Source organism: Parambassis ranga, chromosome 2 (genome assembly GCF_900634625.1).
Source record: "Parambassis ranga chromosome 2, fParRan2.1, whole genome shotgun sequence".
Lineage (NCBI taxonomy): Eukaryota > Metazoa > Chordata > Actinopteri > Ambassidae > Parambassis > Parambassis ranga.
This window is the reverse complement of record NC_041023.1, coordinates 19,310,210-19,333,094: the sequence shown is the minus strand read 5'-3', so window position 1 is coordinate 19,333,094 and position 22,885 is coordinate 19,310,210. Positions and strand designations below refer to the sequence as shown.

General features: G+C 40.4%; 1 protein-coding gene across 1 annotated transcript in view; it reads left to right on the top strand.

Moving 5' to 3' along the window:
- The first annotated feature begins 1,091 nt into the window (after positions 1-1,091).
- Positions 1,092-22,885, top strand: part of grm8a (glutamate receptor, metabotropic 8a) — a 111,079-nt gene continuing 89,285 nt past the window's right edge. The window contains exon 1 of the mRNA XM_028400866.1: positions 1,092-1,203. Within this exon, the coding sequence (XP_028256667.1) occupies positions 1,092-1,203 (112 nt within the window). The remainder of the gene's footprint in view (positions 1,204-22,885) is intronic.

Genomic DNA, 22,885 nt, shown 5'->3' with positions numbered 1-22,885 from the left:
GAAAAAAATATCCAACAAAATTAGCCAGCAGGCAAAAATATGTATATGCTACTGTTATTGCTGCTCCTTAAGAAAGTTCCTGAAGCTACAGAGCCTTGAGACTCAAGGCTGTTTGCACCTACAGCAGCACGTCGGCACCATCAAAGAAGAGCGATTCAGAACAATCCCACAAAATGGATCCATGACCTTTTAAAATAGCAAAGACAAGTGTAGATGCAGGGTGGCAGGGACTTCAGATGACGCTCACTGGGAATAAAGACAGTGAGTGATGGGCTTGAGAAGCATTCCAGTCACACACACACACACACACACACACTGTCTTGAAATCTCTACTCACAGTAGCTACTGGTTTTGCTGTGGTCAGCAGTTGTAGACATTTGTAATAGCTGTGTGTGTGTGGTTGTGTAGAGGACAGACAGCTGACACGTCTTATGTTTTGAGATTGGCAGTTAAGTCTTACTCCCAATGAATTCTAATGAGATGTCTGAAGGTGTGTTTTGTATGTTTGTGTGTGGTGTGTGTGTGTGTGTGTGTGTGTGTGTGTGTTGGGGAGTACAGGGTCTTCCCTAGCTGTCCCCCCTGTCGGAGAGAAAATCAATCTGCTTGTCAGCCGTCGAACACCTTCGGCCTATTACGGCACCTATCACTAGCAATACATGTGTGTGTGCGTGTTTGTGTGTGTTCTGTCATTGTGTCAACCTCTTTGCCTCTCCATCCTGCATTCTCTGTGTTGTGCTTTTTTCTGTCTGTCCTCCTGTCTGGTTCCCGCTGTCTCCTCTGTGTCTGTCTCGCTGCGTCTTTCTACCCTTAATCTGTCAGCCATGACACCATTGTTAAAAAAATGACAGAGGTTTGCATCAGCAGCTTACCTTTTGTTTCCTCTCTGTGTTGCACCACATTCACAACCTTAAATATTCACCACTGAGTGTGAGAAGTGATTGATAAATTATTGGCCTCTCAATTTCCTTTTTTTTTGTAAATTCCAGATCCCACAGATCAGCTACGCCTCAACAGCCCCTGAACTAAGTGACAACACTCGCTATGACTTCTTCTCTCGCGTTGTACCACCTGACTCTTACCAGGCCCAGGCTATGATGGACATCGTCACAGCAATGGAGTGGAACTATGTGTCCACCCTCGCCTCAGAGGGAAACTATGGTGAGAGCGGCGTGGAGGCCTTCATCCAGATTTCCAGAGAAACTGGTAAGAGCTTTTTTTCCCTCCCTTTGGGATGATAACTATAATCAAAAGGGTGTGAAAGTTTTATTGTCTCTTTTGCTGGTAGAAGTGGTTGACGCAGTCTGCTTTCAATGCAGCATTTGTTTGTCTGCCTCTGTAAGTTATAGTATAAATAGACTTGAGTAAGAGCTTCTGCATCAGGATATGATACCATGACATGATGTTTGCAGTGCACTTTGCTGTATAGAAACATGATCATTTGCTTTGGCCTGCAATTTCAGGAGAACTATAGAGAATAAAAGACGAGAAATTCTTGTTTAAATCTGTAGTGAGACTTCACGGAAACTTCACTCTCTAAGTAAATTGCAGTGTGTAGATTGCAGACTGTGGCGAGTGAACTGAGACGGTTATTACAGCAAGCATGTGATGGACAAGTGTAGCCGATTCATCTTTCTTTTTTCCAGTTAGACAGGCTTGTCATTTTTGAACAAGGCTTCAACAGTTGGGTAATTTACTGACCTTTAGATCTGTAAGATGTTTAGTGCACAGGTGGGAGGTACGGCAGAGAACTTGTAAAATGTCTGTCGGATCTGTCGTATCTACAATGTGTTGCCATTAACCAAATAATACTTAAAATGTAAATAGAGCATTTAAAGTGATTCTCACTTGTATGAGCATCTCATCCTTGTTTATATGGCAGTAATAGAGTTGCACTTTTTATTTTTTTTTTATATTTCTGTCATCATTGTACAAGTTATATGAAAAAAAAACCCTACGCCATCTGCCTCTGGCTGCAGAGACACTCTGCACCTCCCAGACAGCAGCCGGATTTCCTGGGGAAGCTTCTCTCCATTTGTCGAGCTGTTATCGTCATGCATCACTTAGGCTGGCACAGCTGTTTCAGAGCGATGAGACCTGTGATGTGACTGAGAGTGAGTTTATCATTGCACCCTCAGAGTTTTGAATTCCACTTCAGCCAGCTCACACTCTACCATTACATTTTATAGGCCATGTTTTGCACAGTTCTGCTTTGTCTTACTGCAAATAGCAGGGAGTCCAGGTAGCGTGCACTGCATGCTTAGTTAGGCTCTGTGAAGGACTTGTTCCTCGAGGTGAGTCTGAGCAAACCCAGCTTAATAACTGGGTTTGCTCAGAATGGGAACCCGGACCCTCCTAATTGTGATCCTTTAATATTTTCCACTTTTCACTGTTTAATTGGAGTGGCAAAGGAAATGAGAGGGAATTACACTTGAGTATATGTGAGTGACAGAGATACAGAGAGGGAGACAAACACATGCGATGGATCACTTGTCTGTTTTGATGTGCAGCTTAAAAGCTCAGTCCCTGTGCTCCCTGAGAACATCAAATTGGCCTCAAATCAGCTTATGAAATCCTCCAAGTGATGTTGACAGATCAAAATACTGTCTCCCTGTTTATATCTTTAATGTTTATTGAAAACACATCACGGATGTTGACAAATATTTACAGACTAAAGATGAGCTAAGAATCCATTTGAGGGAGTATCGGGATCTATTTTTGTCTGTCTTGTCGATCCTTCACGTCAGTCTTTTACTCCCTCCGACGTTTTTTTTTTCCTGCATTGTTTATGCTGATGCCGAGATGACAGTTCTGTGTGCATCTGTGCCGCCGTCTATCTGTCCATCTCTGTCTCTGTGCGTGTTTGGAGCCAGCACGCCCAGAGCTGTATACTGTGGCAGTCAGCACGTAGATGTTTTCTGTGGTGTCAGATCAGTGTGTGTGTGTGTGTATGTGTATGCACCACTGTAAACAGCAAAGCAGTCCTCAGGAAAGTGTGTATTTGTGATCTTGGGGTCAGCACAGTGTATTTTCTTGCCCTCTATGTGTATGTGTATGGGAGGGCTACATGCTGTGACAGCAGTACGTCAGTTGTTTACCCGGCAGCTCTGAACCAAGAAGATGAAGGGATGGCAGTGCAGAAAACTTGTCAGTGAAAGAAGAAAAAAGTAACAAAATAGGGAGGGTGTGTAGTGTTTTAGCAGCCTGTTGCCACCAGAAAAAATATGCTCAAAAAGGGTAAGTTGTGCTTCTTCTTTGTGTCCAGACTGTCTCATAAAAGTGGAGCTAAAAATTAAACTGAAGTGACAAAGTAGTGGTCCAATATGATGCACTAATCCAAGTCTGCTAAGTGAAAGAGTGTTTAGAATATCACCTTGTCGAAATCTCCCAATTTAACTGTTATCAGCCCGTTCAATAGGCAGTTTCAACACATTTTTCTTGCAGAGGTCTCTGTTACCAAGAAGTGTGTTAAAAAGAAACACAATATATAGGTGACCTGCTGAGGATGTGTGAATATGTGCAGGCTACCCAGAAAAAAAGCAAAATGCCTCCCTCCAAAGCATGAAAGGTGCTGTGTTTCATTACTAGTTAATGTACTGTGAGCTTGTCATTACTGTATAGTAAATTTACAGAGTGATGTACAGAGCGACTGTGACATGGAAAAGTCTTAATCATCCTGAGCTTCCCCCAGTGCCACAAAATGGCATCCATAGCATGTTGGTTAAAAGAAAATTGACTTTAGATTGTTGCTTTTGGCCAATCAGAATTAAGTGTTGAACATAGCTGTGTATTAGCAACCAACACTACTATTTACTGAGAAGAAAAATTCCAAATCAGCTACCCATATTGTTGTCTGTCATGACAATGTGTAAGTGTATGTTTGTGTAGTCCTATAAGTGTTAATCTAGCTGTAGAGGGTGAGTAATAAACGAGTAGAGGCATAATAACAGAAGAATGAGGGCCAATTAAACTAGAATATTAATAGGGATCCTAATATAGATGCACAGCGATATAGAAAGTTACCCATACACACACACACATTTATATAGTGACACAGGTGGATGTCTTTAGACACACTTGCACACGCGCACATAGCCACAGGGAATTTCTAGGTGATTATTTTGTGATTGCAGTGTAATGACTGCAGCTTACAAAGCACTCTGCATACTGATAGCAAACATCCATATTAATTGGTGTGTAATCGTTCACTGATGATTCTTGACATTGCGTGTATAAGAAAGAGAGACAGGGGTGAGTGTGTTCTTGCATATCAAGTGCACAAAAGTTTGAGAATAGGTGCTCAAATCTCATTAGCATATGTCAGGGGTTACAGAGTGTGTGTGCCACTATGCTACTTACAGAACCTGTTTAAATGTGCCTAGTCAGTCATCCTTCTCTGTGCTTGTCTTGTGCCTTTTCTTATTTAAAACACTAAGGATGTTAAATATTTACAAAAAAAAATTACTTGTCCAATATAGGCTTTGGAACTGTCCTACTTATGTTTGCTGCTGCACAGTTGCAGTGTTGTGCCACTCCCAGGAGAAGTTAAAAAGAGAATTATGTTTCAGCCAAGTCCACACGGCAGTCAGCAAAATGTTTTTGTTTCAAAAGGACTGCTTAAGGGAAAACTGGAAATAACTTTTGAGGTTAAAGCAACGAATGCAAAGCTTGGATGCTGCTGTTGAAAAGAGTAAACCTCCATGTTGTCACAGTGTTCACACCTTCAGGCTCAATTACTTTTTTGTATGCCAATGACTGAAAGATTTTGCTAACTTTGGATTTAACTCGTTAGGGTTCTCTGATCTAACAGGATTCTTGGTTTGAAGTCATATAAGCATTTTAGTAACACACTTTGCTCTAGAGGTCATCTATGTGTGAACTGGAACAAGGCAAATCGTTGAAATGTCCCCTCACTACTTGAACCCATAAGATGAGAAAATTGTTTAGATTGAAATGTTGTTTTGGTTGAGTTGTTCTTAAATTTACACTCTATGCAGATGATGTCATAATCTCCAAATCTCCTCCATACATGCCTCTCAAAGTTACCTTAAAAAAGTTATTGGGGACCTCTGTCCGAGGTACTGATTGCACACCCAAGTAGATGGTAGTTTTGGAACTCTATATTTCAGTTTTGTCTGGCAAAGAAAGACACTCCAGTGTGAAGTCAAAAGTGAAGTGTGGACTAACATTTTGTTTTACAACTTGGCGTTCCATGCAACATGCTGATGGAGTGACTTCCTTGACTGAAGATTGAAGAAGTTCATATTGAGTTTTGGCTTTGCCCAGCTGTGGATGAGGCACAGTGGTGTTGTGGTGGAGTCCACAGAACAAATCCTGCACACATTGTAGTGGAAGTGGGAATAATAAGATGATTTTTACTTTGGTTGAAGTTGGCAGAGCCAAACTGGAAACAAAATAAATGAAATTAAGACAAACCCAGGCTTTTTTGCTCCTCTTAAATATTTTAGGTGAAATGCTAATTTTAACAGGGATTTGGAAAAAATTGGAACAAGCTTCTTTTCTGAACAAGAAGATGCATTTTATTTCAGCGGATTAAGACAGGACCCCCGACTGTTAACCAGTGGTATAGAGAAACCTTTAAAGTGTTGCCCATGGATCGATTGAGCTCAGTCTTGAAGGGGAATGGGAACTTTTTTGATAAGCTGTGGGAGCCTTTTCTCAAATACCTCCCAAATGGTGTAGCAGGCTGAGTACACAGAGCACATTACACAGAGGCTTGGCAGCCTTTTACAGCCCCCCCCGAAATGATTAACACACCTCCTTTGGGCATTTGACACCAGAGCATTGAGAGCTCCTTAATTCTTGTAATGAAGCCAAGCTGTTACATGTTTTGCAAACTCATGCGATCTGTGTCCATGTGTGTTTTTTCCTGTGACTGTGACTTTATTAGAGGGATTATGTTAACAGAAGCACAGAGGAAAGACATACCAGAGTCACATCTGACATTATCAAAGCTCCTTTTTTGTGATTTATATGGTCTGTGGCAAACACTAGCATGGCATAGACAACATGTGACTATGTACTGGCAATTATCTTATGTCAGTCAATGCTGAACATACTAAATTTGAACAAAGCCTGAAACGGCAAAAAAAAAAAAGATGAATTCATGAAGGTAAACCAGAAATGGAGCAAAAACCAGCATCTCCACCGGGGTGGCATTCATTGTTAAAGTGACATCTTTTAACTAATGCTGCATCTTTTTCCAGTGGATTAACTCCAACACTTCCATTATCCAAAGTGTATAAATACAAAACACTTCTGCCATTTGCTCATCCATGCCTACATCCTGAAATATATTCACCTTGAATTTTACAGCTTGTGCAGCCGGCATGTTGTCACCCCCAGCCTTGGCTTTCCAGTCATGCAGAACTAGTAACAGACACAGCTCAGTGAGCATGGGCCAAACATGTTTTCTCATCATTAGTGACTGTTGACAAACTGGGTGCAGAAGATAACAGTTCTTTGCTTTTGTACACAATTAACAGACATATCCCACTGTTCAAAGGTTAATGAACTAATAAAGCAAAGGTCAATTTTTGGGAGAGTTTTCAGGGACAGTGTAGGCCCTTACTTAGTGGCAGTGGTGGAGGAAGTACAGACAACTAGGTAAAGTAAAAGTACAATTACCTGGCAAAATATGTAAATAAAAGTAGAAGTGCTACATCAACAATCCTACTTATGTGAAAGTCTTATATGCTTTTAAATGTACTTTAAATACTAAAAGAACTTTCACTTAAGTACTCACAATAAGTTGTCTCTGAATATCTAGGTGGTGCCATTTTGATAGAAGAATGCAGCTCCTGGTGATACTTCTGCCTCTACAGATGTCACTACTAGTAGATCTTTGCCAGCAACTCTTTTCTTTGAGCCCCACACAGAATGCACTGGTATATACACCAATCAATTTTGGCCCCTCTAAAGTCAAAAATATCTTTTAAAGACACCTACTGGTGGCTCAGTTCGGTGGAGGCTGATTTTGGATCCATGTTCAGTGGTTAGCTGCAGAGGACAGGAGGCCAGTGACAGTCAAGTCTGCTGCCGTGCTGCTGCCAAACACCAGCTCTGCTATCATTGGAGCTGATAGAGTCACCTGATTCAGAGATAGCAACAAAATCCATATTTTTGTGTAGATCGAGGAACACTTTGGCAAAACTTTATTCATTAAATGTAACAAGTAACAACAAACATTGTAGTGGAGTAGAAAGTAGAGCTAATAGCTGCAAAATGTAATGGAGTAAAAGTCTAAACTATGCAGCATTAGTTTTATATATAAATATGTAAAAATGTACTTAAGTACAGTAAAGAAGTACAAATACTTAGTTAAATTCCACCACTGCTTAGTGGTAGAATGTGCAGGGAGACCAAAATCAGCAGCATACCTGTCTCTCAACCTCAGCTTAGTAAAGGCTCCAAGTCTTCAGCCTCCCGCCGTCTTGCTATGCCAACTTGCTGCTAACCCTCACTGTGGAAATCACAGCATATGGCACAGTGACTGCCGCCTCCTATATCAAGCTGCGACTGGAGCATATGGATTCCCGTACTATGAAATGCACAGTAACAGTGCGCTTACCAAAGACGGAAGCCATCTTTTAAATCAAGTCACGGCCCTCTCTCCTTCCAGTACCCTTCCTCACCTCCCTACGGAATCCAACTGGATTAAAACTACCACATCTACATTCAGACACACTGCAGACAGAGAGAAAGGCTTTATGTGTGTGTGAGAGAGAGAAGTGTGGATTTGTATGTGTGTGTGGGGGAACCTGTAAGAGGAGTCAGAGAAGGATTTTTTGTGTGTGGGGACTGAACAGTCACCTCCCCTCCCTCCTCCCCCTGACACTGGCCGCTCCACAGAAGCTCCCTCTGAGGGGCAGTAATGAAGAAGGGAAGGAAATGAGCAGGAGAAAAGGGCTGAGAGAAAATAATTAAACGTTTATCTCCAGATTCATTTAATTAGTTCTCTGGCTCTACACTAATCTTCCGCCTTTTTGCTTAGCTTTGCCTCTTTAGTTCGCTTTCAGTCCACTCTTGCCCTCCACAATGGAGGCGTTTCTTGTCATTATCCAAGTCTTGCTACTGGCTTATGTTGTTTCATTCAGGGAAGAGGAATTATACATTAATTGAAATGCTCTGTGAACTACTATTGTACTTATTACACATCTATTTATATTGTGTTCTTAAACTAGACTACATAATATACATTATGAGTATTATAAGTGTCGGGTGAGGAAGAAGAGATATACCAAGAGGTGGGGGTCTGTGCTAAGCTGAAAACACACTACAGCACTCCCATTTGTCCTCTTCTGTGTCAGCTTCCTGGACAATAAATTGTTTGACTTCAGTAGACAACACAGAAGTAGTTTAATAGCTGCTGTTTCATTGATTTTACAGAAACGCTGCTTAGCGATTGATTTACTGCAGTTCCTTGAATGGCCACTTGAGGCTCCAAACGTGATTAATCCTAAAAAGGGAATTTTGTTTGTTTGTTTTTTAAATGAATGACTGCTCAAATAATCACTGATAAACTGATAAATTTTGATGTGCTGAGGTGTGCACAAATAACATTTTTCAGTCACACACACACACACACACACACACACAGCTTCACAAAAAAAATATATATACTGGAGAAGAAGAACACATTCACGCTCTCCTAACTCACTCAGCTGACAACACATGTGTCCCCCGGGTCGAATTAGCTCTCTGTTTCTTGTCCTTGATTACATTCCCTCTCACAACTTAAGACTGATACTATTCATCACCACACACGTACAGACACACACAGGGAGCACAAACATCAACCCGTCCATTTGTAACTAATTACGCTAGCCTTGGTTTTCATCTCAAGGTGAAGATGTCTTTGTTGTCTGACTCTCAGTTGCTTGTCGAGTTGTTTATACTGGTTGGTTTGTTGTGTGTGCTATGTGTAACCTAAAATACAGTATTTGTGCACCTTGTTGATTATTTTACTTCAGAATATAAATTGTCGAGAGGACATTAACATCTCTGAGTCTCCAGATCATATTATAACCTGGCTGATGTTAGCCTTATGTTACCAATCTCTCACCTGGGTGGAATTGACAATATCTATTAGGAGCTAACAGCCCTCTGCGGATGGCATTAGTATTACCAGAGGACATCTAGAAATGGTAATGATTACCTGAGCAGCTCTGTGAATTTTATCCCATCCAGCTGAAGTAGCCATTTTTAGCAATTTCCCCACAGCCTCCCCAATAAAACATCCGACAGAAATTACCTCCTGATTCCCTGAAAACTCTGGGGTTTGCCTGCGATGCTTTTTTTGACCTACTTCAGTATTTCCAGCTCCCATCTTCATGATTGGTTGGGAATTGGGAAAGAATAATTACAAAAGCAGTTTTGCTGACATGCAGGATCAGGCCCTGTAGCTCCAAACATAAATCTGTCTAGTTGAGTCACAGTCATATCAGCAAGTTTAACAACTGTGAGAATACACCAGCCTTCTACAGAATATATGTACTTCCTGCAATGTGGCATTAATGGCTGTTGACCTGTTGTTTGGTTGGAACTATAGCGTCCATTTCAGCTCTAGTGGTTTTCTTGACAGAGGTGAGGACTCCTCATACTCCCTTGCGAAAAATCAACAGGGAGACCGAGGTACAGATAGAGGAGGAGAAATTAAGTATTAGTGTGTGCACAGAGTAGGTCTTTGCCTGCACAACATAAAAGCACTTTCAAGCCTCTTCACCGTTCTGCTTCACTAACCTTTTTCTCATCTTTGCTCTCTGTGTGTGTAAGAAAGGGTATCTGAGGTCATGTTTAAAATATATGACAAGAATCAGTGCACCCTGCAAAAAACCCAACAAAAAGCAAGTTTAACTTGAACATAATTTTAGAGCGTTATTCCAAAATATTTCTATTTTAGAAGACCTGACACAGGGTTAAATAATTCATCATTTCTGAACACACAGTTTGATTGTGTATGTGTGGAGACACACATGCAAAATTGAAATTGGTCTTGCTAAGTGCTGCTATGAAGGAGAAAGTATAGCTAAATATTGTGAAAGTGTGAAAGAATCACACACCAGATACTCGGTGTAATTAAGGCATATTTCACATGAGTTCCTCTCATTTAAATGCAATCCTCGTTGCATCTAGCGGAAAAAAAAGGAAATAAAAAAAAACAAAACAAAACAGTTTCACCATTATACAAACTGTCACTTGATGATTGCAGGAAGAGGCTTAGCGTAGCTTAGTGGCTTTAAGCTTAGAGCATCATTTGTAGAAAATTAGATTTGCAGTCAGTGATCAAAGCTGAATTTAACTTTGATGTTGTCAGCCTCTCATGATCACTTCCAAACCGTTGCATGCTGATGCAGAGGAATGCAGACTCCTTGTTTTTCCACTCTGCAAATGAATGAAGGCAGGACGACCTGATAATGTTTTATCATACTGAAATGAATCCTGATGATGTGATGATGATTATGATGCATTTAAAACGGTGAGGTAAATATATTGATGACTCACCCCCAACCCCTCTATCAACTGCAGGACACTTGATTATGAATGGACACAAGTAAAACATCCAGGTGATTATGGATAAGAAAAATCACCTCTGATGCCGAAAAGGTTTGGGCAATCAGACGGTCATTGTCTTTACAGCTCAAGTTAGAGTTACAAGGGACTAAACTGTGCAACTGTAAGACAATGCCGTAATCAAGACGGCATGCAGTGCCATGACCCCTCATACATTTGTTGTTTAGCAGCATGAAGCACAGCTTACAGAGTTACTTTAACTGATGGAGCATTGAGAACTGATGTTCAGCAACAGATGATTTTCTAAACTCCTCAAGTGTTTGTTTTATTAGGTAGAGAACTCTTGTCCTCTTATTGACTGAGAGGACTATTTGACAGACACACAGTCCAGTTCCTTCAATGTTTGACCTTCCAAGTCGATTCAGAAGCTAAAACACTGGCTCTCTGGTGCCAATGGGATCTGTTTGGAAATGTTTCCTGGGCCTTAAGAGAAACACAGCTTTTAATGATATAAACATCTGCTCAATTACTGCAGAACCTTGCAGGATCTAATTCAAAGTAAGAAGCCAGGAGTGCACTCCAGGAAGTGAGATTGATTAGAATTCCTAGAACTCCTTTATTAAAGGTAAACAAAAGTTAAAGCTAGCCTCACAAAAGTGGGACAAAATGAACCTACAGAGTGGAACCAGCTTTATTGAGCCTGTTATATTAGTTAGTCTGTATCAGCTTTGGTTGGACTGTCAGAGGGAAATATACTGTTGACTGTAGCATTTTACACGTCTTCATTTTAACTTACTGTGTGAATCTTGTGTTACCTTCTTCCTCCCTACTAATAAATCAAACTTGGATAACTGCAGTCACATGTACGCGGACATTATCTCATCCACACACACACACACACACACACACACACACACACACACACACACACACACACACACACACACACACACACACACACACACACACACACACACACACACACACACACACACACACACACAGAGACCAACAGGCTGATGAATGGTGAGGTGACAGAGGCTGATTAGCCAGCAGTGAATGGGGCAGAATTACAACTCTGTCTGCACTGCAATTGCATTGTTGCTTTGACAAGGATCCACATCAAAATGCTGGAATGTGGGAAGAGTAATCGATGATCCCCATCTGTCTGTCTGTCTGTCTTCTTGATTCTTTTCTCTTATCTACCTTCCTTCCTTTTTGTGCTCATTGCCTCTGTCCTTTCCAATATCCATTTCCTTGGGTGAGACTACTAACTGGTTCCCTTAATCACAGTAAAAACGTTATAGTCATGCCCCTGTAATTTTCTTCTTACCATATAATTCCCTTTTCCTCTTGTTCTGTCACAGTTGGTTCTCTCTCTGTTCACTTCTTCACTTTTTCTCCACTCCTCCACTGCCTGCCTACGTTGTCTCCTACCCTAGTCTTAAAAGGCATTAAAAAGAAAAAAACCCTTATTCTCACAGTGGCATATGAAAAACTGAATTTCTCTGCTCTGCAAGATTTTAAAGACCACAGCCAAGAAAAATCCTCTGAAAGATCACAGAATTTCAAGGTTTTTCATACAACTATTGTAAGTCAAAGTCACATTGTGATGTATTTTATTATTTAACAAACTTCTCTGTGCATATAGAGAAGTAATGGATGACTGAATATGATAAATAGGAAGCTTGATTCACATCTAAACAGATGGTGTATATTTCCCACGAGGGCCTGCAGCCTTTGTTTCATCTTCATAAACTTCACTTTACCCCTTTAAAGTTCAGCCTCGGTTTCACATTCACTGGCATGTGGAGAATTAAGGCTGTTGCAGAATAATCAAGCGCAGAAGCATGTAAATTCATATTGACAGTAAGGCTAGGAGAGGGTAAAAAAACACAGAGCAATCTCAGAAGAAGAGACCGACAGTATATATGGTTTGAATGCAGATTGACGGGAGACTGGCAAATGTTTCCTCTAGAAAAACGCAGAGCTTTCTTCATCTGATGCAATCTGCTTCTGAAGCGCACATACAGTACAATTTCTTCTTTCAGGCGTGAGTGGAGGAGTCAGGAGAGCCTCACCTATCAAAGTCCTGTACACCTCTTACATTGCCTGCCCTTATATTTACATCTAAATGACAGCTGATGGTGACAGCAGTAGCGCAGACCCAATTATACGACGGGGTTGGCAGTGAGACCTGACAAATGATGGGTAATGGCTGAGGGTCGGAAGGCATTTCCAACACTTTCCACTTTAACAAACATAGCTGTGTCTCCATAGTTTGACTCTGACAGAGTAATTTATTCCCACTCCGCCAGCACGGAACCACGGATTTAAAAGTTTCACCACTTACCCGAGCCTCCCCCATTTTTCACTGCAGAATGAAACTGTTATTATTCAAAAGAGAGAAAAAGCAATGTATGCAGGCTTAGACACGGCCTTATATCTTCACTTACTTTTCCGTCTTTTCCTCCCTTTTGTATTTGTGTTGCTCCCCTGTTTCCTGCCTTTTTTGTTTCATTATAAGCACATCTTTACCGCTCCCCATACAGCGCAAGTTTAATTAGTCTTAGGTGAAACACAGACTGCAAGTTTCTGCATCTGCATGTCTTCACTGACGCCGGCAACAAGAGTGGTGTAAATCTGTTTATATTGATCCAGAAATTCAAGTAATACACTGGCGTCGAGCTAATGAGGAAGTTGGGTTCAATATATGCACTACAGGAATCAAAATTGCATAAATATATATCATAAATAAATAGACTTACTGTCTAGAAGTGGCAGTTATTAAGTGAGGAGCTGTAAGTCGAAACCTGAATTAATTTTATGTCTTCTCATCATGACACTTCTAAAATTATCTGTGTGATGAGAAGGTCATGCGCTTTTTGTTGTTTTCGAATCATTATTACATGAATATATAAAAGCATATGTGGTGTTGTCTCTGGCTCTTTATTTAGCGTTGTGCCTTTTCAAACTGTTGAGTTTTAACAGCTAGAACACTTTAAAGGGCATTCATGAGGAAACACACACACACAGATAGGCTGAAAATGTAACACTAAATGTTGAGACTGGGTTTGAGTGGGAAATTCACACATGGGATACAGTCACCACTTCATGTGACAAGAGCATTTAATGCCTATGTGATCAGGGAAAACAACCCACGAGGCTGTAACATTTGGTTTGTCTTCAGTGGGACAGTGTGCGATCTTGGCTTGGGTCAAGGGTCAAAAACGGTGACATACCTGCGTTGGATTTCTGGCAACTGGTAAAATTGAGCCATGGTTGTATCTTTATGCTTTGATGCTTTAGCGTTCGATAGGACAAATCTATGAACTATCAGTAACTGGGTGAGTCCATTGCCTGTTGGTGTCCTTGTTTTCTTTCAGCTTAATGTAGAGCTGGCATTCAGAGGCTGTGTGCATAATATTCCTGAAAGAATCTGTGCCGTTGAATGATGACAGTTAAGATAAGATAAGATAAGATAAGATAAAACTTTATTAATCCCGAAGGAAATTCTTGTGCCAGAGGTATCAAGTTACATTAAATGCAGTTAAGTACAGAGTATAAGAGTATAAGTGTCACTATAATCCAAAATAAGAGTACAGTACGCAGTATGAGCACAATATATGATACATGGATACAATGTGGAGATGTAAGGTGCTAAGTAAACATAATATAGACAAGTGGAGGGAATGACAGTGATGCCTGACATGATTATCAGTTAAGGCATTTTTCAGTGGTAGCTGAACGGCCTTGTTCATTCAAATTTATTAACTACACTAAATCAGCGATGTTGCTTGCATTTACAATTCATTAATAACCAAGTTTTGATCATCTAGACATTGTATGTGGGGGTGTCCTTCATCTTATCACCGTAGCCAGATAGGAAATGTTGTCATATCAACCAACCCTATGATGCATAAACCTAACTAGCCTGGAACTGAAAATAAAAGTTTCATAGGGCGATGGCAGAAACAAAACATTAACTCCAGATTTTCCTTTAAGCAATTTGTGTTCCTCCATCTGACTTTTTGCATTTGAAATATGTGGATTTCAAAGCTGACTGCATCATCGCCGTTTTGGGATCGATTGACACATTCTGTTGTTTACACGTGATGTTTATGCAGATTCTCTTTTTGAGAAATTGTGAGGAAGACTGCTAATGTTATGACAAAGTTTTGTGACACTATAAAATGTCACGCTGTCTTTGTCTCTCACATGGAATGGTAATAATTCACACAGCCACTGGATGTCAAAGATGTAAAGATGGGTCGTTGTAAGTGCTCAAATGAATGACCGGCACTGTCATTTTCCTGTTAGGGCCGTATCAAAAAGAGGCGCACGCTGTGACGGGATCACACCACGTCAAGGGAGATAAAAGACAGATCAAAGTAAAGAAGAAAGAGACTCGCCTCAGTGTCGACACATTAAGCATCCATTTCACAGCCACGTTTAGCAGCAGCTCGCATTTATAGGCCATACGTTAACTATATAAATATCGTTTAAAATTCCAATAGAGGTGAAACAGAGGTGGACATAAATATTACAGAGCTGTGCTGAAACAGTCTTCATCATATTAAATCTTCACATATTCATGCAATGTGTGCAGCAGATATTTAGAAAATGTTATTATTAATAATTATTTGTCTTTCAAGGTTGATCAATATGTAGGAATAGTGTATTGACTGATCTATGAAACCCACTCGATGTGTTTTCGCCCATTAACATTCTTCATGGGTTCCTGCGGCAGCATTTGCAAACAGCTGACAGGAAGTAAAACTTGGACCAAAGCGACGTCCTGGCGACACAATCCCAATTAAAATGGTCCGTTCAGTTACTCACATTGTTTTCACAAGCTGGTGGGAAGTTCCAAACATCTGGGGCATCTGTGCCGGATGCCAAAGCTGGGTGAAAAATACAAACACAGGAGCCCTGTGGCTCCGAGTAATTTAAACCAGCATTTAGTCATTTTAAACACGCACCTTCAGCATCACAACACAACATTTAACACCTGATTTAGTGACATGATATGTAAACATAACACAGTAAACTACTGTTTTTATTCGACATTGGTGCACCAGGAACTTCGCTGACAGAACTCCCAATAAGCAAAGCAAAAAAAGGAGGTTGAACACGACTTTATGCTAATTCAGAACAATTTGGTATTATTATTTTCTTGAATTTGAATGCCCGTCATGTGGAATCATGAGTAATATGTTGGTATTTTTAACTGTAAAAAAGCTCTGTGGTCAACATTTTAGGACTTCATCAGCAGCAGTCAGTCTTGTTTCCATGGTGATTTTTGACATAAATTTAGCCTTTTTTCCATGTGACAGACGCTTTTTTTCCCCCAAACAGCCCGACAGGAGAGGCATGCTCCAGGATATTTACCTCTCGTTTGGTGGAACCGGAGCAGAGGCATCAGTGCATGTTCATGCATCTATTTTGGAGTACCTTTCTTTCTTTTTCAAACTTGTAGTTTTCTTGTATATTTTTGTTTTTGATGCTTACTTTTTTTTTTACAGATTATATAGGATTGGCTCCAGCTAATCTTATTTGGTTCATGTTTTAACTGAAACCATTTGATTTACCCAGTAGAAATGATGTATTTAGCACCCTTCCTCCCACCATTAATTTATATGTGCCACCATATAGCCAAGAAAATGATGGAGAGGTCTGTTGCTGATGCCACAAGTTTGCCTTGTAACTTGTTTAACAAGCAGTTTTGGTACTTAAAGGCTAACTGAAAATAAGCTTACAATACTGACTGTGACCCTAGCCAGATGACATCACTACAGCCTAATCAAGAATCCTGTTAACCCTTTCACTACTATAATTATAACAGTTCGCCTTCTTTTTTTCAATGATTCTGTCAGAAATGTTCTTTGTATTAATTATTTTACCCGTTTTTCTTGACAGATGAAACATAACTTTCAAAAGCTGACACATATTTGTTATTATGTTATAAATGAACAGTGTAATAACAAGAAAAGTAAAAAAAAATAATTTTCATCAAATTTCTCTTTATAAACAACTATAAATGTACAGCAACAAGACTAGACAAGACAAAATTAAACTCAAACTATTTTACATCAACTCTCCTACGCCTTACAAAACTCCCGCCCCTGGCACACATGCAGTTTCATCATTACCGTAATGAATGTAATGGCGATGGAAAGAGACATTTCTCAGCTTTCAGAATCCGATTTTTTCAATAGTGCAAACATAACCAGAGCTACGGTAGTTTGAACAGTGCTTGGCAATTTCTGTCGCTGGCAACAGCTCCGTTTTAGGAGGGCTAAGTAGTATAGAGTTTAAAATTAGCATCCTTTGATGTTACATTAATGTTTTAAATGTAATCTTTTATGTTTTTATTCATTTATACAGCGAGTTATTTTATAGAATGATGTGATTCATCTTTTTAAGTAATCTCTATGCAAACGATGCAGGATATGGGGTGCCATCACTGCAGGGTCTGCTCATTTAGACTATGGATAAACCCATTTACAGTTGTACGTCAGATTTTATTTATAAAACAGATGGCCAATCCAAAGCAGTTGCAGACATCTGGTAAAATATGCAGTTTAAATGAAAGAAATGAACATTACTTTTGCATCGATTTTTAAATCCAGTTCTCACAAATTATTTATTTAGACATTTGATTGAATTCATTACTTTTCCCCCTTTTTTTGGGTGGGGGGATTTTGCCTGCTGTGTTGCTATGGCAGCAGAGATGGAGAGGTTGAGGGATGCACGCAGCTTGTAAAAGAGAAAGTTTATGTCAGATCCTAAGCAGTGTCTTAACAATGTTTTCTACTTCCCACACAGACGCATGCTGATGGTGCACATGTCCAGTGTGATTACCCTCAGAGAATGTGTTTAGAATTATATACATATGCCTTTATCTATCCAAAAAATGTTTAAGGATGGCAAATCAGCAAGGAAGACTTAAGACATTGTGTGCACCTGCTACATGAGAAGTCTTTGACCCTATTAAAAATTCATGAGAAAATACAAGAGGATGTGCTGCTCAACAAGCAGTGTTCTGCTGTCCAATTGTTTGTGTTTGTGTGTGTGTTTGCAGTGGTCGATGCTGGACTCTGCACATGCCTGCGGCTGTTCTCAGAGCAGAGCAGAAAGCAGGAAGCTTTCATTGAAAAAGAAAAAGGCTCTTTCTTTATCTCTGCTGCAGTCCGACTTTTTGTCGGTTCATTTTCTGCAGACCAGTCTTTTCATCTCACACACACACACACACACACACACACACACACACACATCAATACATCTAATGATGTATTAGTCGCCCATTATGAAAGATGATGAGCTCTCATCTCAGCAGGTCACATTATTAACTCTCTTCTGTGGAGCACCTCAGACAATTTACATACTGTATGTGTGTTTGTATTTTGAACTGAAGGTGCTGTGCTCATGTGTTTAAATTTAGTCTAAATTTCACTGTTCTTTCAAGCCCAGTGGTTTCATATACAAGGTACAGCTGCTTTCCTCTGTTTCTGCTCGCTGTTTTGCAAACCATCTCCAGCCCAGTGTGTCTAAAATCGTTGTTATTGATGCTTTTATCAATACCCAGGTGGAGATTTTGCTGCTGCTGTTCTTCCTTGTAAGCCTAAGGCAAAGGGGTCACCTCTCTGTCCTTTAGACTTTTCACATACTCACATGAAAAAGCAGAGGTCCCAGAACAGACCCATACCACCTATGGTATGGTATTGCTTGAAGAATTGAGTCTTTGTTTGTGTGTGGTTCATGTGTGCGACTTATGATCCAAACAACAAAATATAGTTGACATGGATGTGTTATAAAACTTGTTTTCTGAGTGTAAAAAAACAGATGACAGAATGAGACAGATGTAAGGCAACACAGTGGTCATGCATGTTTGTGAGTGTGTGTGTGTGTGTGTGTGTGGTGTACATGAAAGGGTCTCAGAATGTGTGTACATCAGCATCTGCCTGTGCCTATTTTGATGTCCTGATTAGCAGTGGTTATATTTAGATCATATTAATCTACTCAAACTCTGTATTTCCCAAGGCAGACGCAGGCACGCACGCACGCACACACACACACACACACACACACACAGCAGTCGCATTCTACTCATCAACTTTAGGACAGAGTGGAGGAAAGGGTGCATGAGTGCATGAAAGTCAGTCTAAAAACGGGAAATAAAAGTGTGTAGTCATGACTTGTGCTTGTCCAGTTTGGATTTTGTGCATGTTTATGTTGAAATTATTAATTTAGCTTTAGGCTCCTAAGATCACAAGAGCATAAGCTGGCTAACATGCAGATGTCTGCTATATTAGGGGCACATATTTTCCTAATGTTCTGTAATTGAAAGCAGATGTACCAGAGAAGCAGAGGAGGTGCTGACATCTAACTTTAACTGAAATGTAATTTTCTGAAAGAAGCAAATGAGGCAAAGCTGATAGAAGAAGAAGAAGGCAGGCAGAGAATGTCCAGTGCTTCAGTGATTTACACTTTGGGTCTGAACGCTTGCTTTGTTAGTGCGGCACACGTGTTGCTGCTGCTGACCCCTGATCCACACTAAACAAGCAAATGTTGTGTTTTAAAGACTGATTGCATAACAGTGGTGCGACTGGGTTGTCCTGTTTTAAAAGCTGGATGGATCCAATGTATACCTATACTCTAACTATACTGTTAAAAGTGCTGTCAAATGTAGCTGCACTGGTGTGGCTTGGTCTGAGTATTTCACTTTTAAGGCTACAGAGGTGCTTCCTTTGTGACTGCTACTAATCATTAACCATAGGCCAACTTGTTGTCAGAGCCCATTTTCAAAGCATGTGTCCCTTAAATTGAGACACAACCTCTGCAACCTGTGTCAGCTTGTATTATTCCTCTGTGCAGGTGTCAATATGTGCGTGTGTGACGTGTACGCACGTCTGTGTGTGTGCTCACACTCCATGTGTGTGTAACAAATCCCCGCAGTGTGATGGCCTTAAGCCCCGTGTTCCCTCGGAATTGCTCTGAAGAGACAAATCCAGAAGCTTAGGCAAATTACACACACTTACACCTGCATGTACACACTGAAACGCACACACACACAGACTTTCAAACTCCCATATCTTTTCTGTCATTTTTTTGCTGCATCTTACACGCACTGGGATCTCCTCGCGCCTTTTTTTATCCTTCTCTCTCTGTTCATCCCCTCTTTCTCCACTCTATTTTCTTCCTCTGTCTGTTTCACCAGTTTGCAGTCATAGGTTCACTGAGGCGTAAAGGCAAAATGGCCTCCTCATGTAATGGAAGGGTTGATGATTTCGGAAACACCATACCGAGTACACCACACACCAAACCCTTCCAAACACACACACACACACACACACACAGATAACATGTAGACGATGCCAAAGCTTTTCTGGCGTATTGTATTTGCTCCCCTATGGTGGGATTGACCATATGTCTTCATGTGGCAACACCCATGTGAGTGTGTGTGTGTGTGTGTCTGCGTTCATGTGCCTTTACATGCGTACCTTTTGTCAACGTGTGTATCATGCCACCTTGCAAAGTGTTATTTTCCCAGTGTGTGCATGTATCCTTTCAAGCAGGGAGAGAGGCTGCTGCTGTGGGCACACAATTGAAGTGAGCGTTTTACTGGCTCTTTCAAATTAAAATACAGCAGCTTACCCTTCAAAATCACATCTGCTGCAAGTGTTATTTCATCGATACATATTGCTGTTAAAAGATGAGTTATTAATGTAGATGATTAGGTTTGCAATATGGCACGGTTTTATCAGACATAATCAGAGAAATATTGAGCAGTTAACGTTACTGTAGGTAATTATTGTTTTTCACAATGAATGTTTCAGAACGAGCCCCTTCGACATCTATCCTTCAACTAATTAAACTACCTGCTTTTGAATGAGCCTAATTGGGAGTGCAGCTGTCTGTCCAACTGCCAAGCATAGACAGCTAGATAATCACTTTGACTGGAAGCCATAGGGATGTAAGGCGGAGGATCATTATCCCACTCTGCTATATTGCTGTTCTCCAGGTTGACACAGAAGTCTGTCACTTGATAGATTTTTCTGAAGTGAAGAGCAACAACTAATCTGCTTTATTAACAAAAAAAATTAACAAAACAAAATAAAATATATAAATATATTTTATATATAAAATGGCTGTGGGATGGATGGCGTTATATATGCGATGTTGCCTTTTAAAATGCTCAGACTTGTTCCTGACATGAATAATTATGTTGTCAGTTACACACCAAGGGCAGTGTGAGGTATCATTTCTAACTTAAGCAGGAATTTATGCAAAAATATTTGTCTGCATGATTCACTGCTACAGATGACTTATCCTTGATTTTTTCGTGTATAATAGTTTGACATTTTCTTATGTAGCCACCTCTCATACATATATATTGAGGAGAACTCCCACACCTTAGTGGACCCTACACATGATAGTTGATGGCAAATGACATTTATTGTTAATCCTGTTTGAATTATACTATGAATAGTATCAGGAGTAATGTATGTAGAAAACCCAATGGGAGCAAGTTGGAATCAAAGTATTCAGATTACAGTCTGTATCAGTTAGGTCAACATAAGGCCAGACAATTTACAACATGAACTACATCCAATACACCTTCCTAAATATGTGGACACATTCAGGATTTACATTTTAATCACTTTTTACCCAGAAGAACACTAAGGTGGCCATCACCTTGGCCTTATTTCTAAGCCTAAACAAAATAAATAAATTAAAGGTGAGGTGAAAATAACAAGATGTTCTGGTCATGTTGAGAGCTACAGCTATGTGAAACATTTGGCAAGACCTGGACAAAACATGGCCAAGATACAGCACACAACTCAGGTGGACATGGAGAGAGGAGAGGACAGAGCAGTAATCGATGGCAAAATTCAAAAGGGATGAAACAATTCTTTTAGTAGAGGCACGCTGAAGTTCAGTCCAGCTCTACACTTAAGCAGCAGTCTCTAAAATATATCAAACTGCACTGTAGCTTCTGCTTCTGTATTGTAATGATTCACACCCAGTGCAGGGATCCTCAGTTTCCTCTTATTGCAAATATGTCCAGACTTGAGCCCACAATACAGAGCAGCACTGACACACACACACACACACACACACAGACGGTCTGCTTTGTTAACAGTGGCAGCGGGTAGGCGTTTGGTTTCAAACACCTGCGGTTTTCCTGCTGATGCTCCTGCATTTTGTCTCACCAAACCTACACCTACAAACCTAAAAAAGAGGAGCAGACATGAGAGGAGCTGGGAGAGAAAAATCCATAAGAAAAGACAGATGTAGAGAGAGAAAGATGAGCGATGGAGGGTGGGAATAGAAATCTCATCAACCACTCTATACTTCTCACTTTCTCTCTGGCTTTTTTTGCCAGCAGTGGAGACAGACCGGCCTGCAATCAGGCTATAAATGAAACAAAGGTGTAATACTCCCTTTCCAGGAAAATACCAGTGAAATTCAGTTGAAGGCATATGTTGAGCATGCCAATAAAACAATAACGGTCCAGACTTGCTCATATTAGCAGATGTAATGATTTCTTTTTTAGTTGGCCTAAAGTGACGCTGACTCAACGCTCAGAATTGCTGTTTTATTGACTCACCACGCAGCACGCTCTCTCTCTCTCTCTCCCTCCGTCTTCTTTGTCTTAAAGTCAAATTAGGCATTTACTGTTGACTGGCAGAGGAATTAGCTTCATCCTTGAGTGGCAGCAAGATTGGCTTTGTTCTATTGATCCACAGCACGCCTTGATTTACACTTCACCTGCCTGTGGTAGGACATGCTTCTTATATAATGGATCTCCTAAATATTGTGGACACTTTAAGAACATATAAGAGATGAATCTTAGTAAAAGGCAATTATTCTTGATTGATATTACTTAAATTGAAACACAAAGAGGGAGAAGGGAGGTTTTTTTGGAAGGTGTCAGATTAAAAAAAATCGCCTCAGCTTAATAGAAGATGTTCTTAGATGTGTCAGTTTAACATCTCTTTCTGCAATCACAGAGGAGTGTGACGTGTCTCTGTCGACACTTTACATTACAGGTGTGAAGTAGAATCATGAGATCTCACAATGACTCAGATCATTCTCTGCCTCACTTTCATTTTTTTTCTTCTGTCTCGACCTCCTTGTCTCAGCCCTCTGCAACCCTCATAAAATTTGCTGCCCGTACTTGTGCCAGCTGTGTAATGTTGAACCTGAGACAGTCCAATAGACCTCCAGGGCGCCGCAGAGTCAAGTGGCAGAGCGTACGCTTTATTAAAATGGCAACGCGTCTCAATGGGTCAGCAGGTATGCCAGGCTGCGTGAAGTCATAGCATCGACTCTTGACCCCATCCTGATG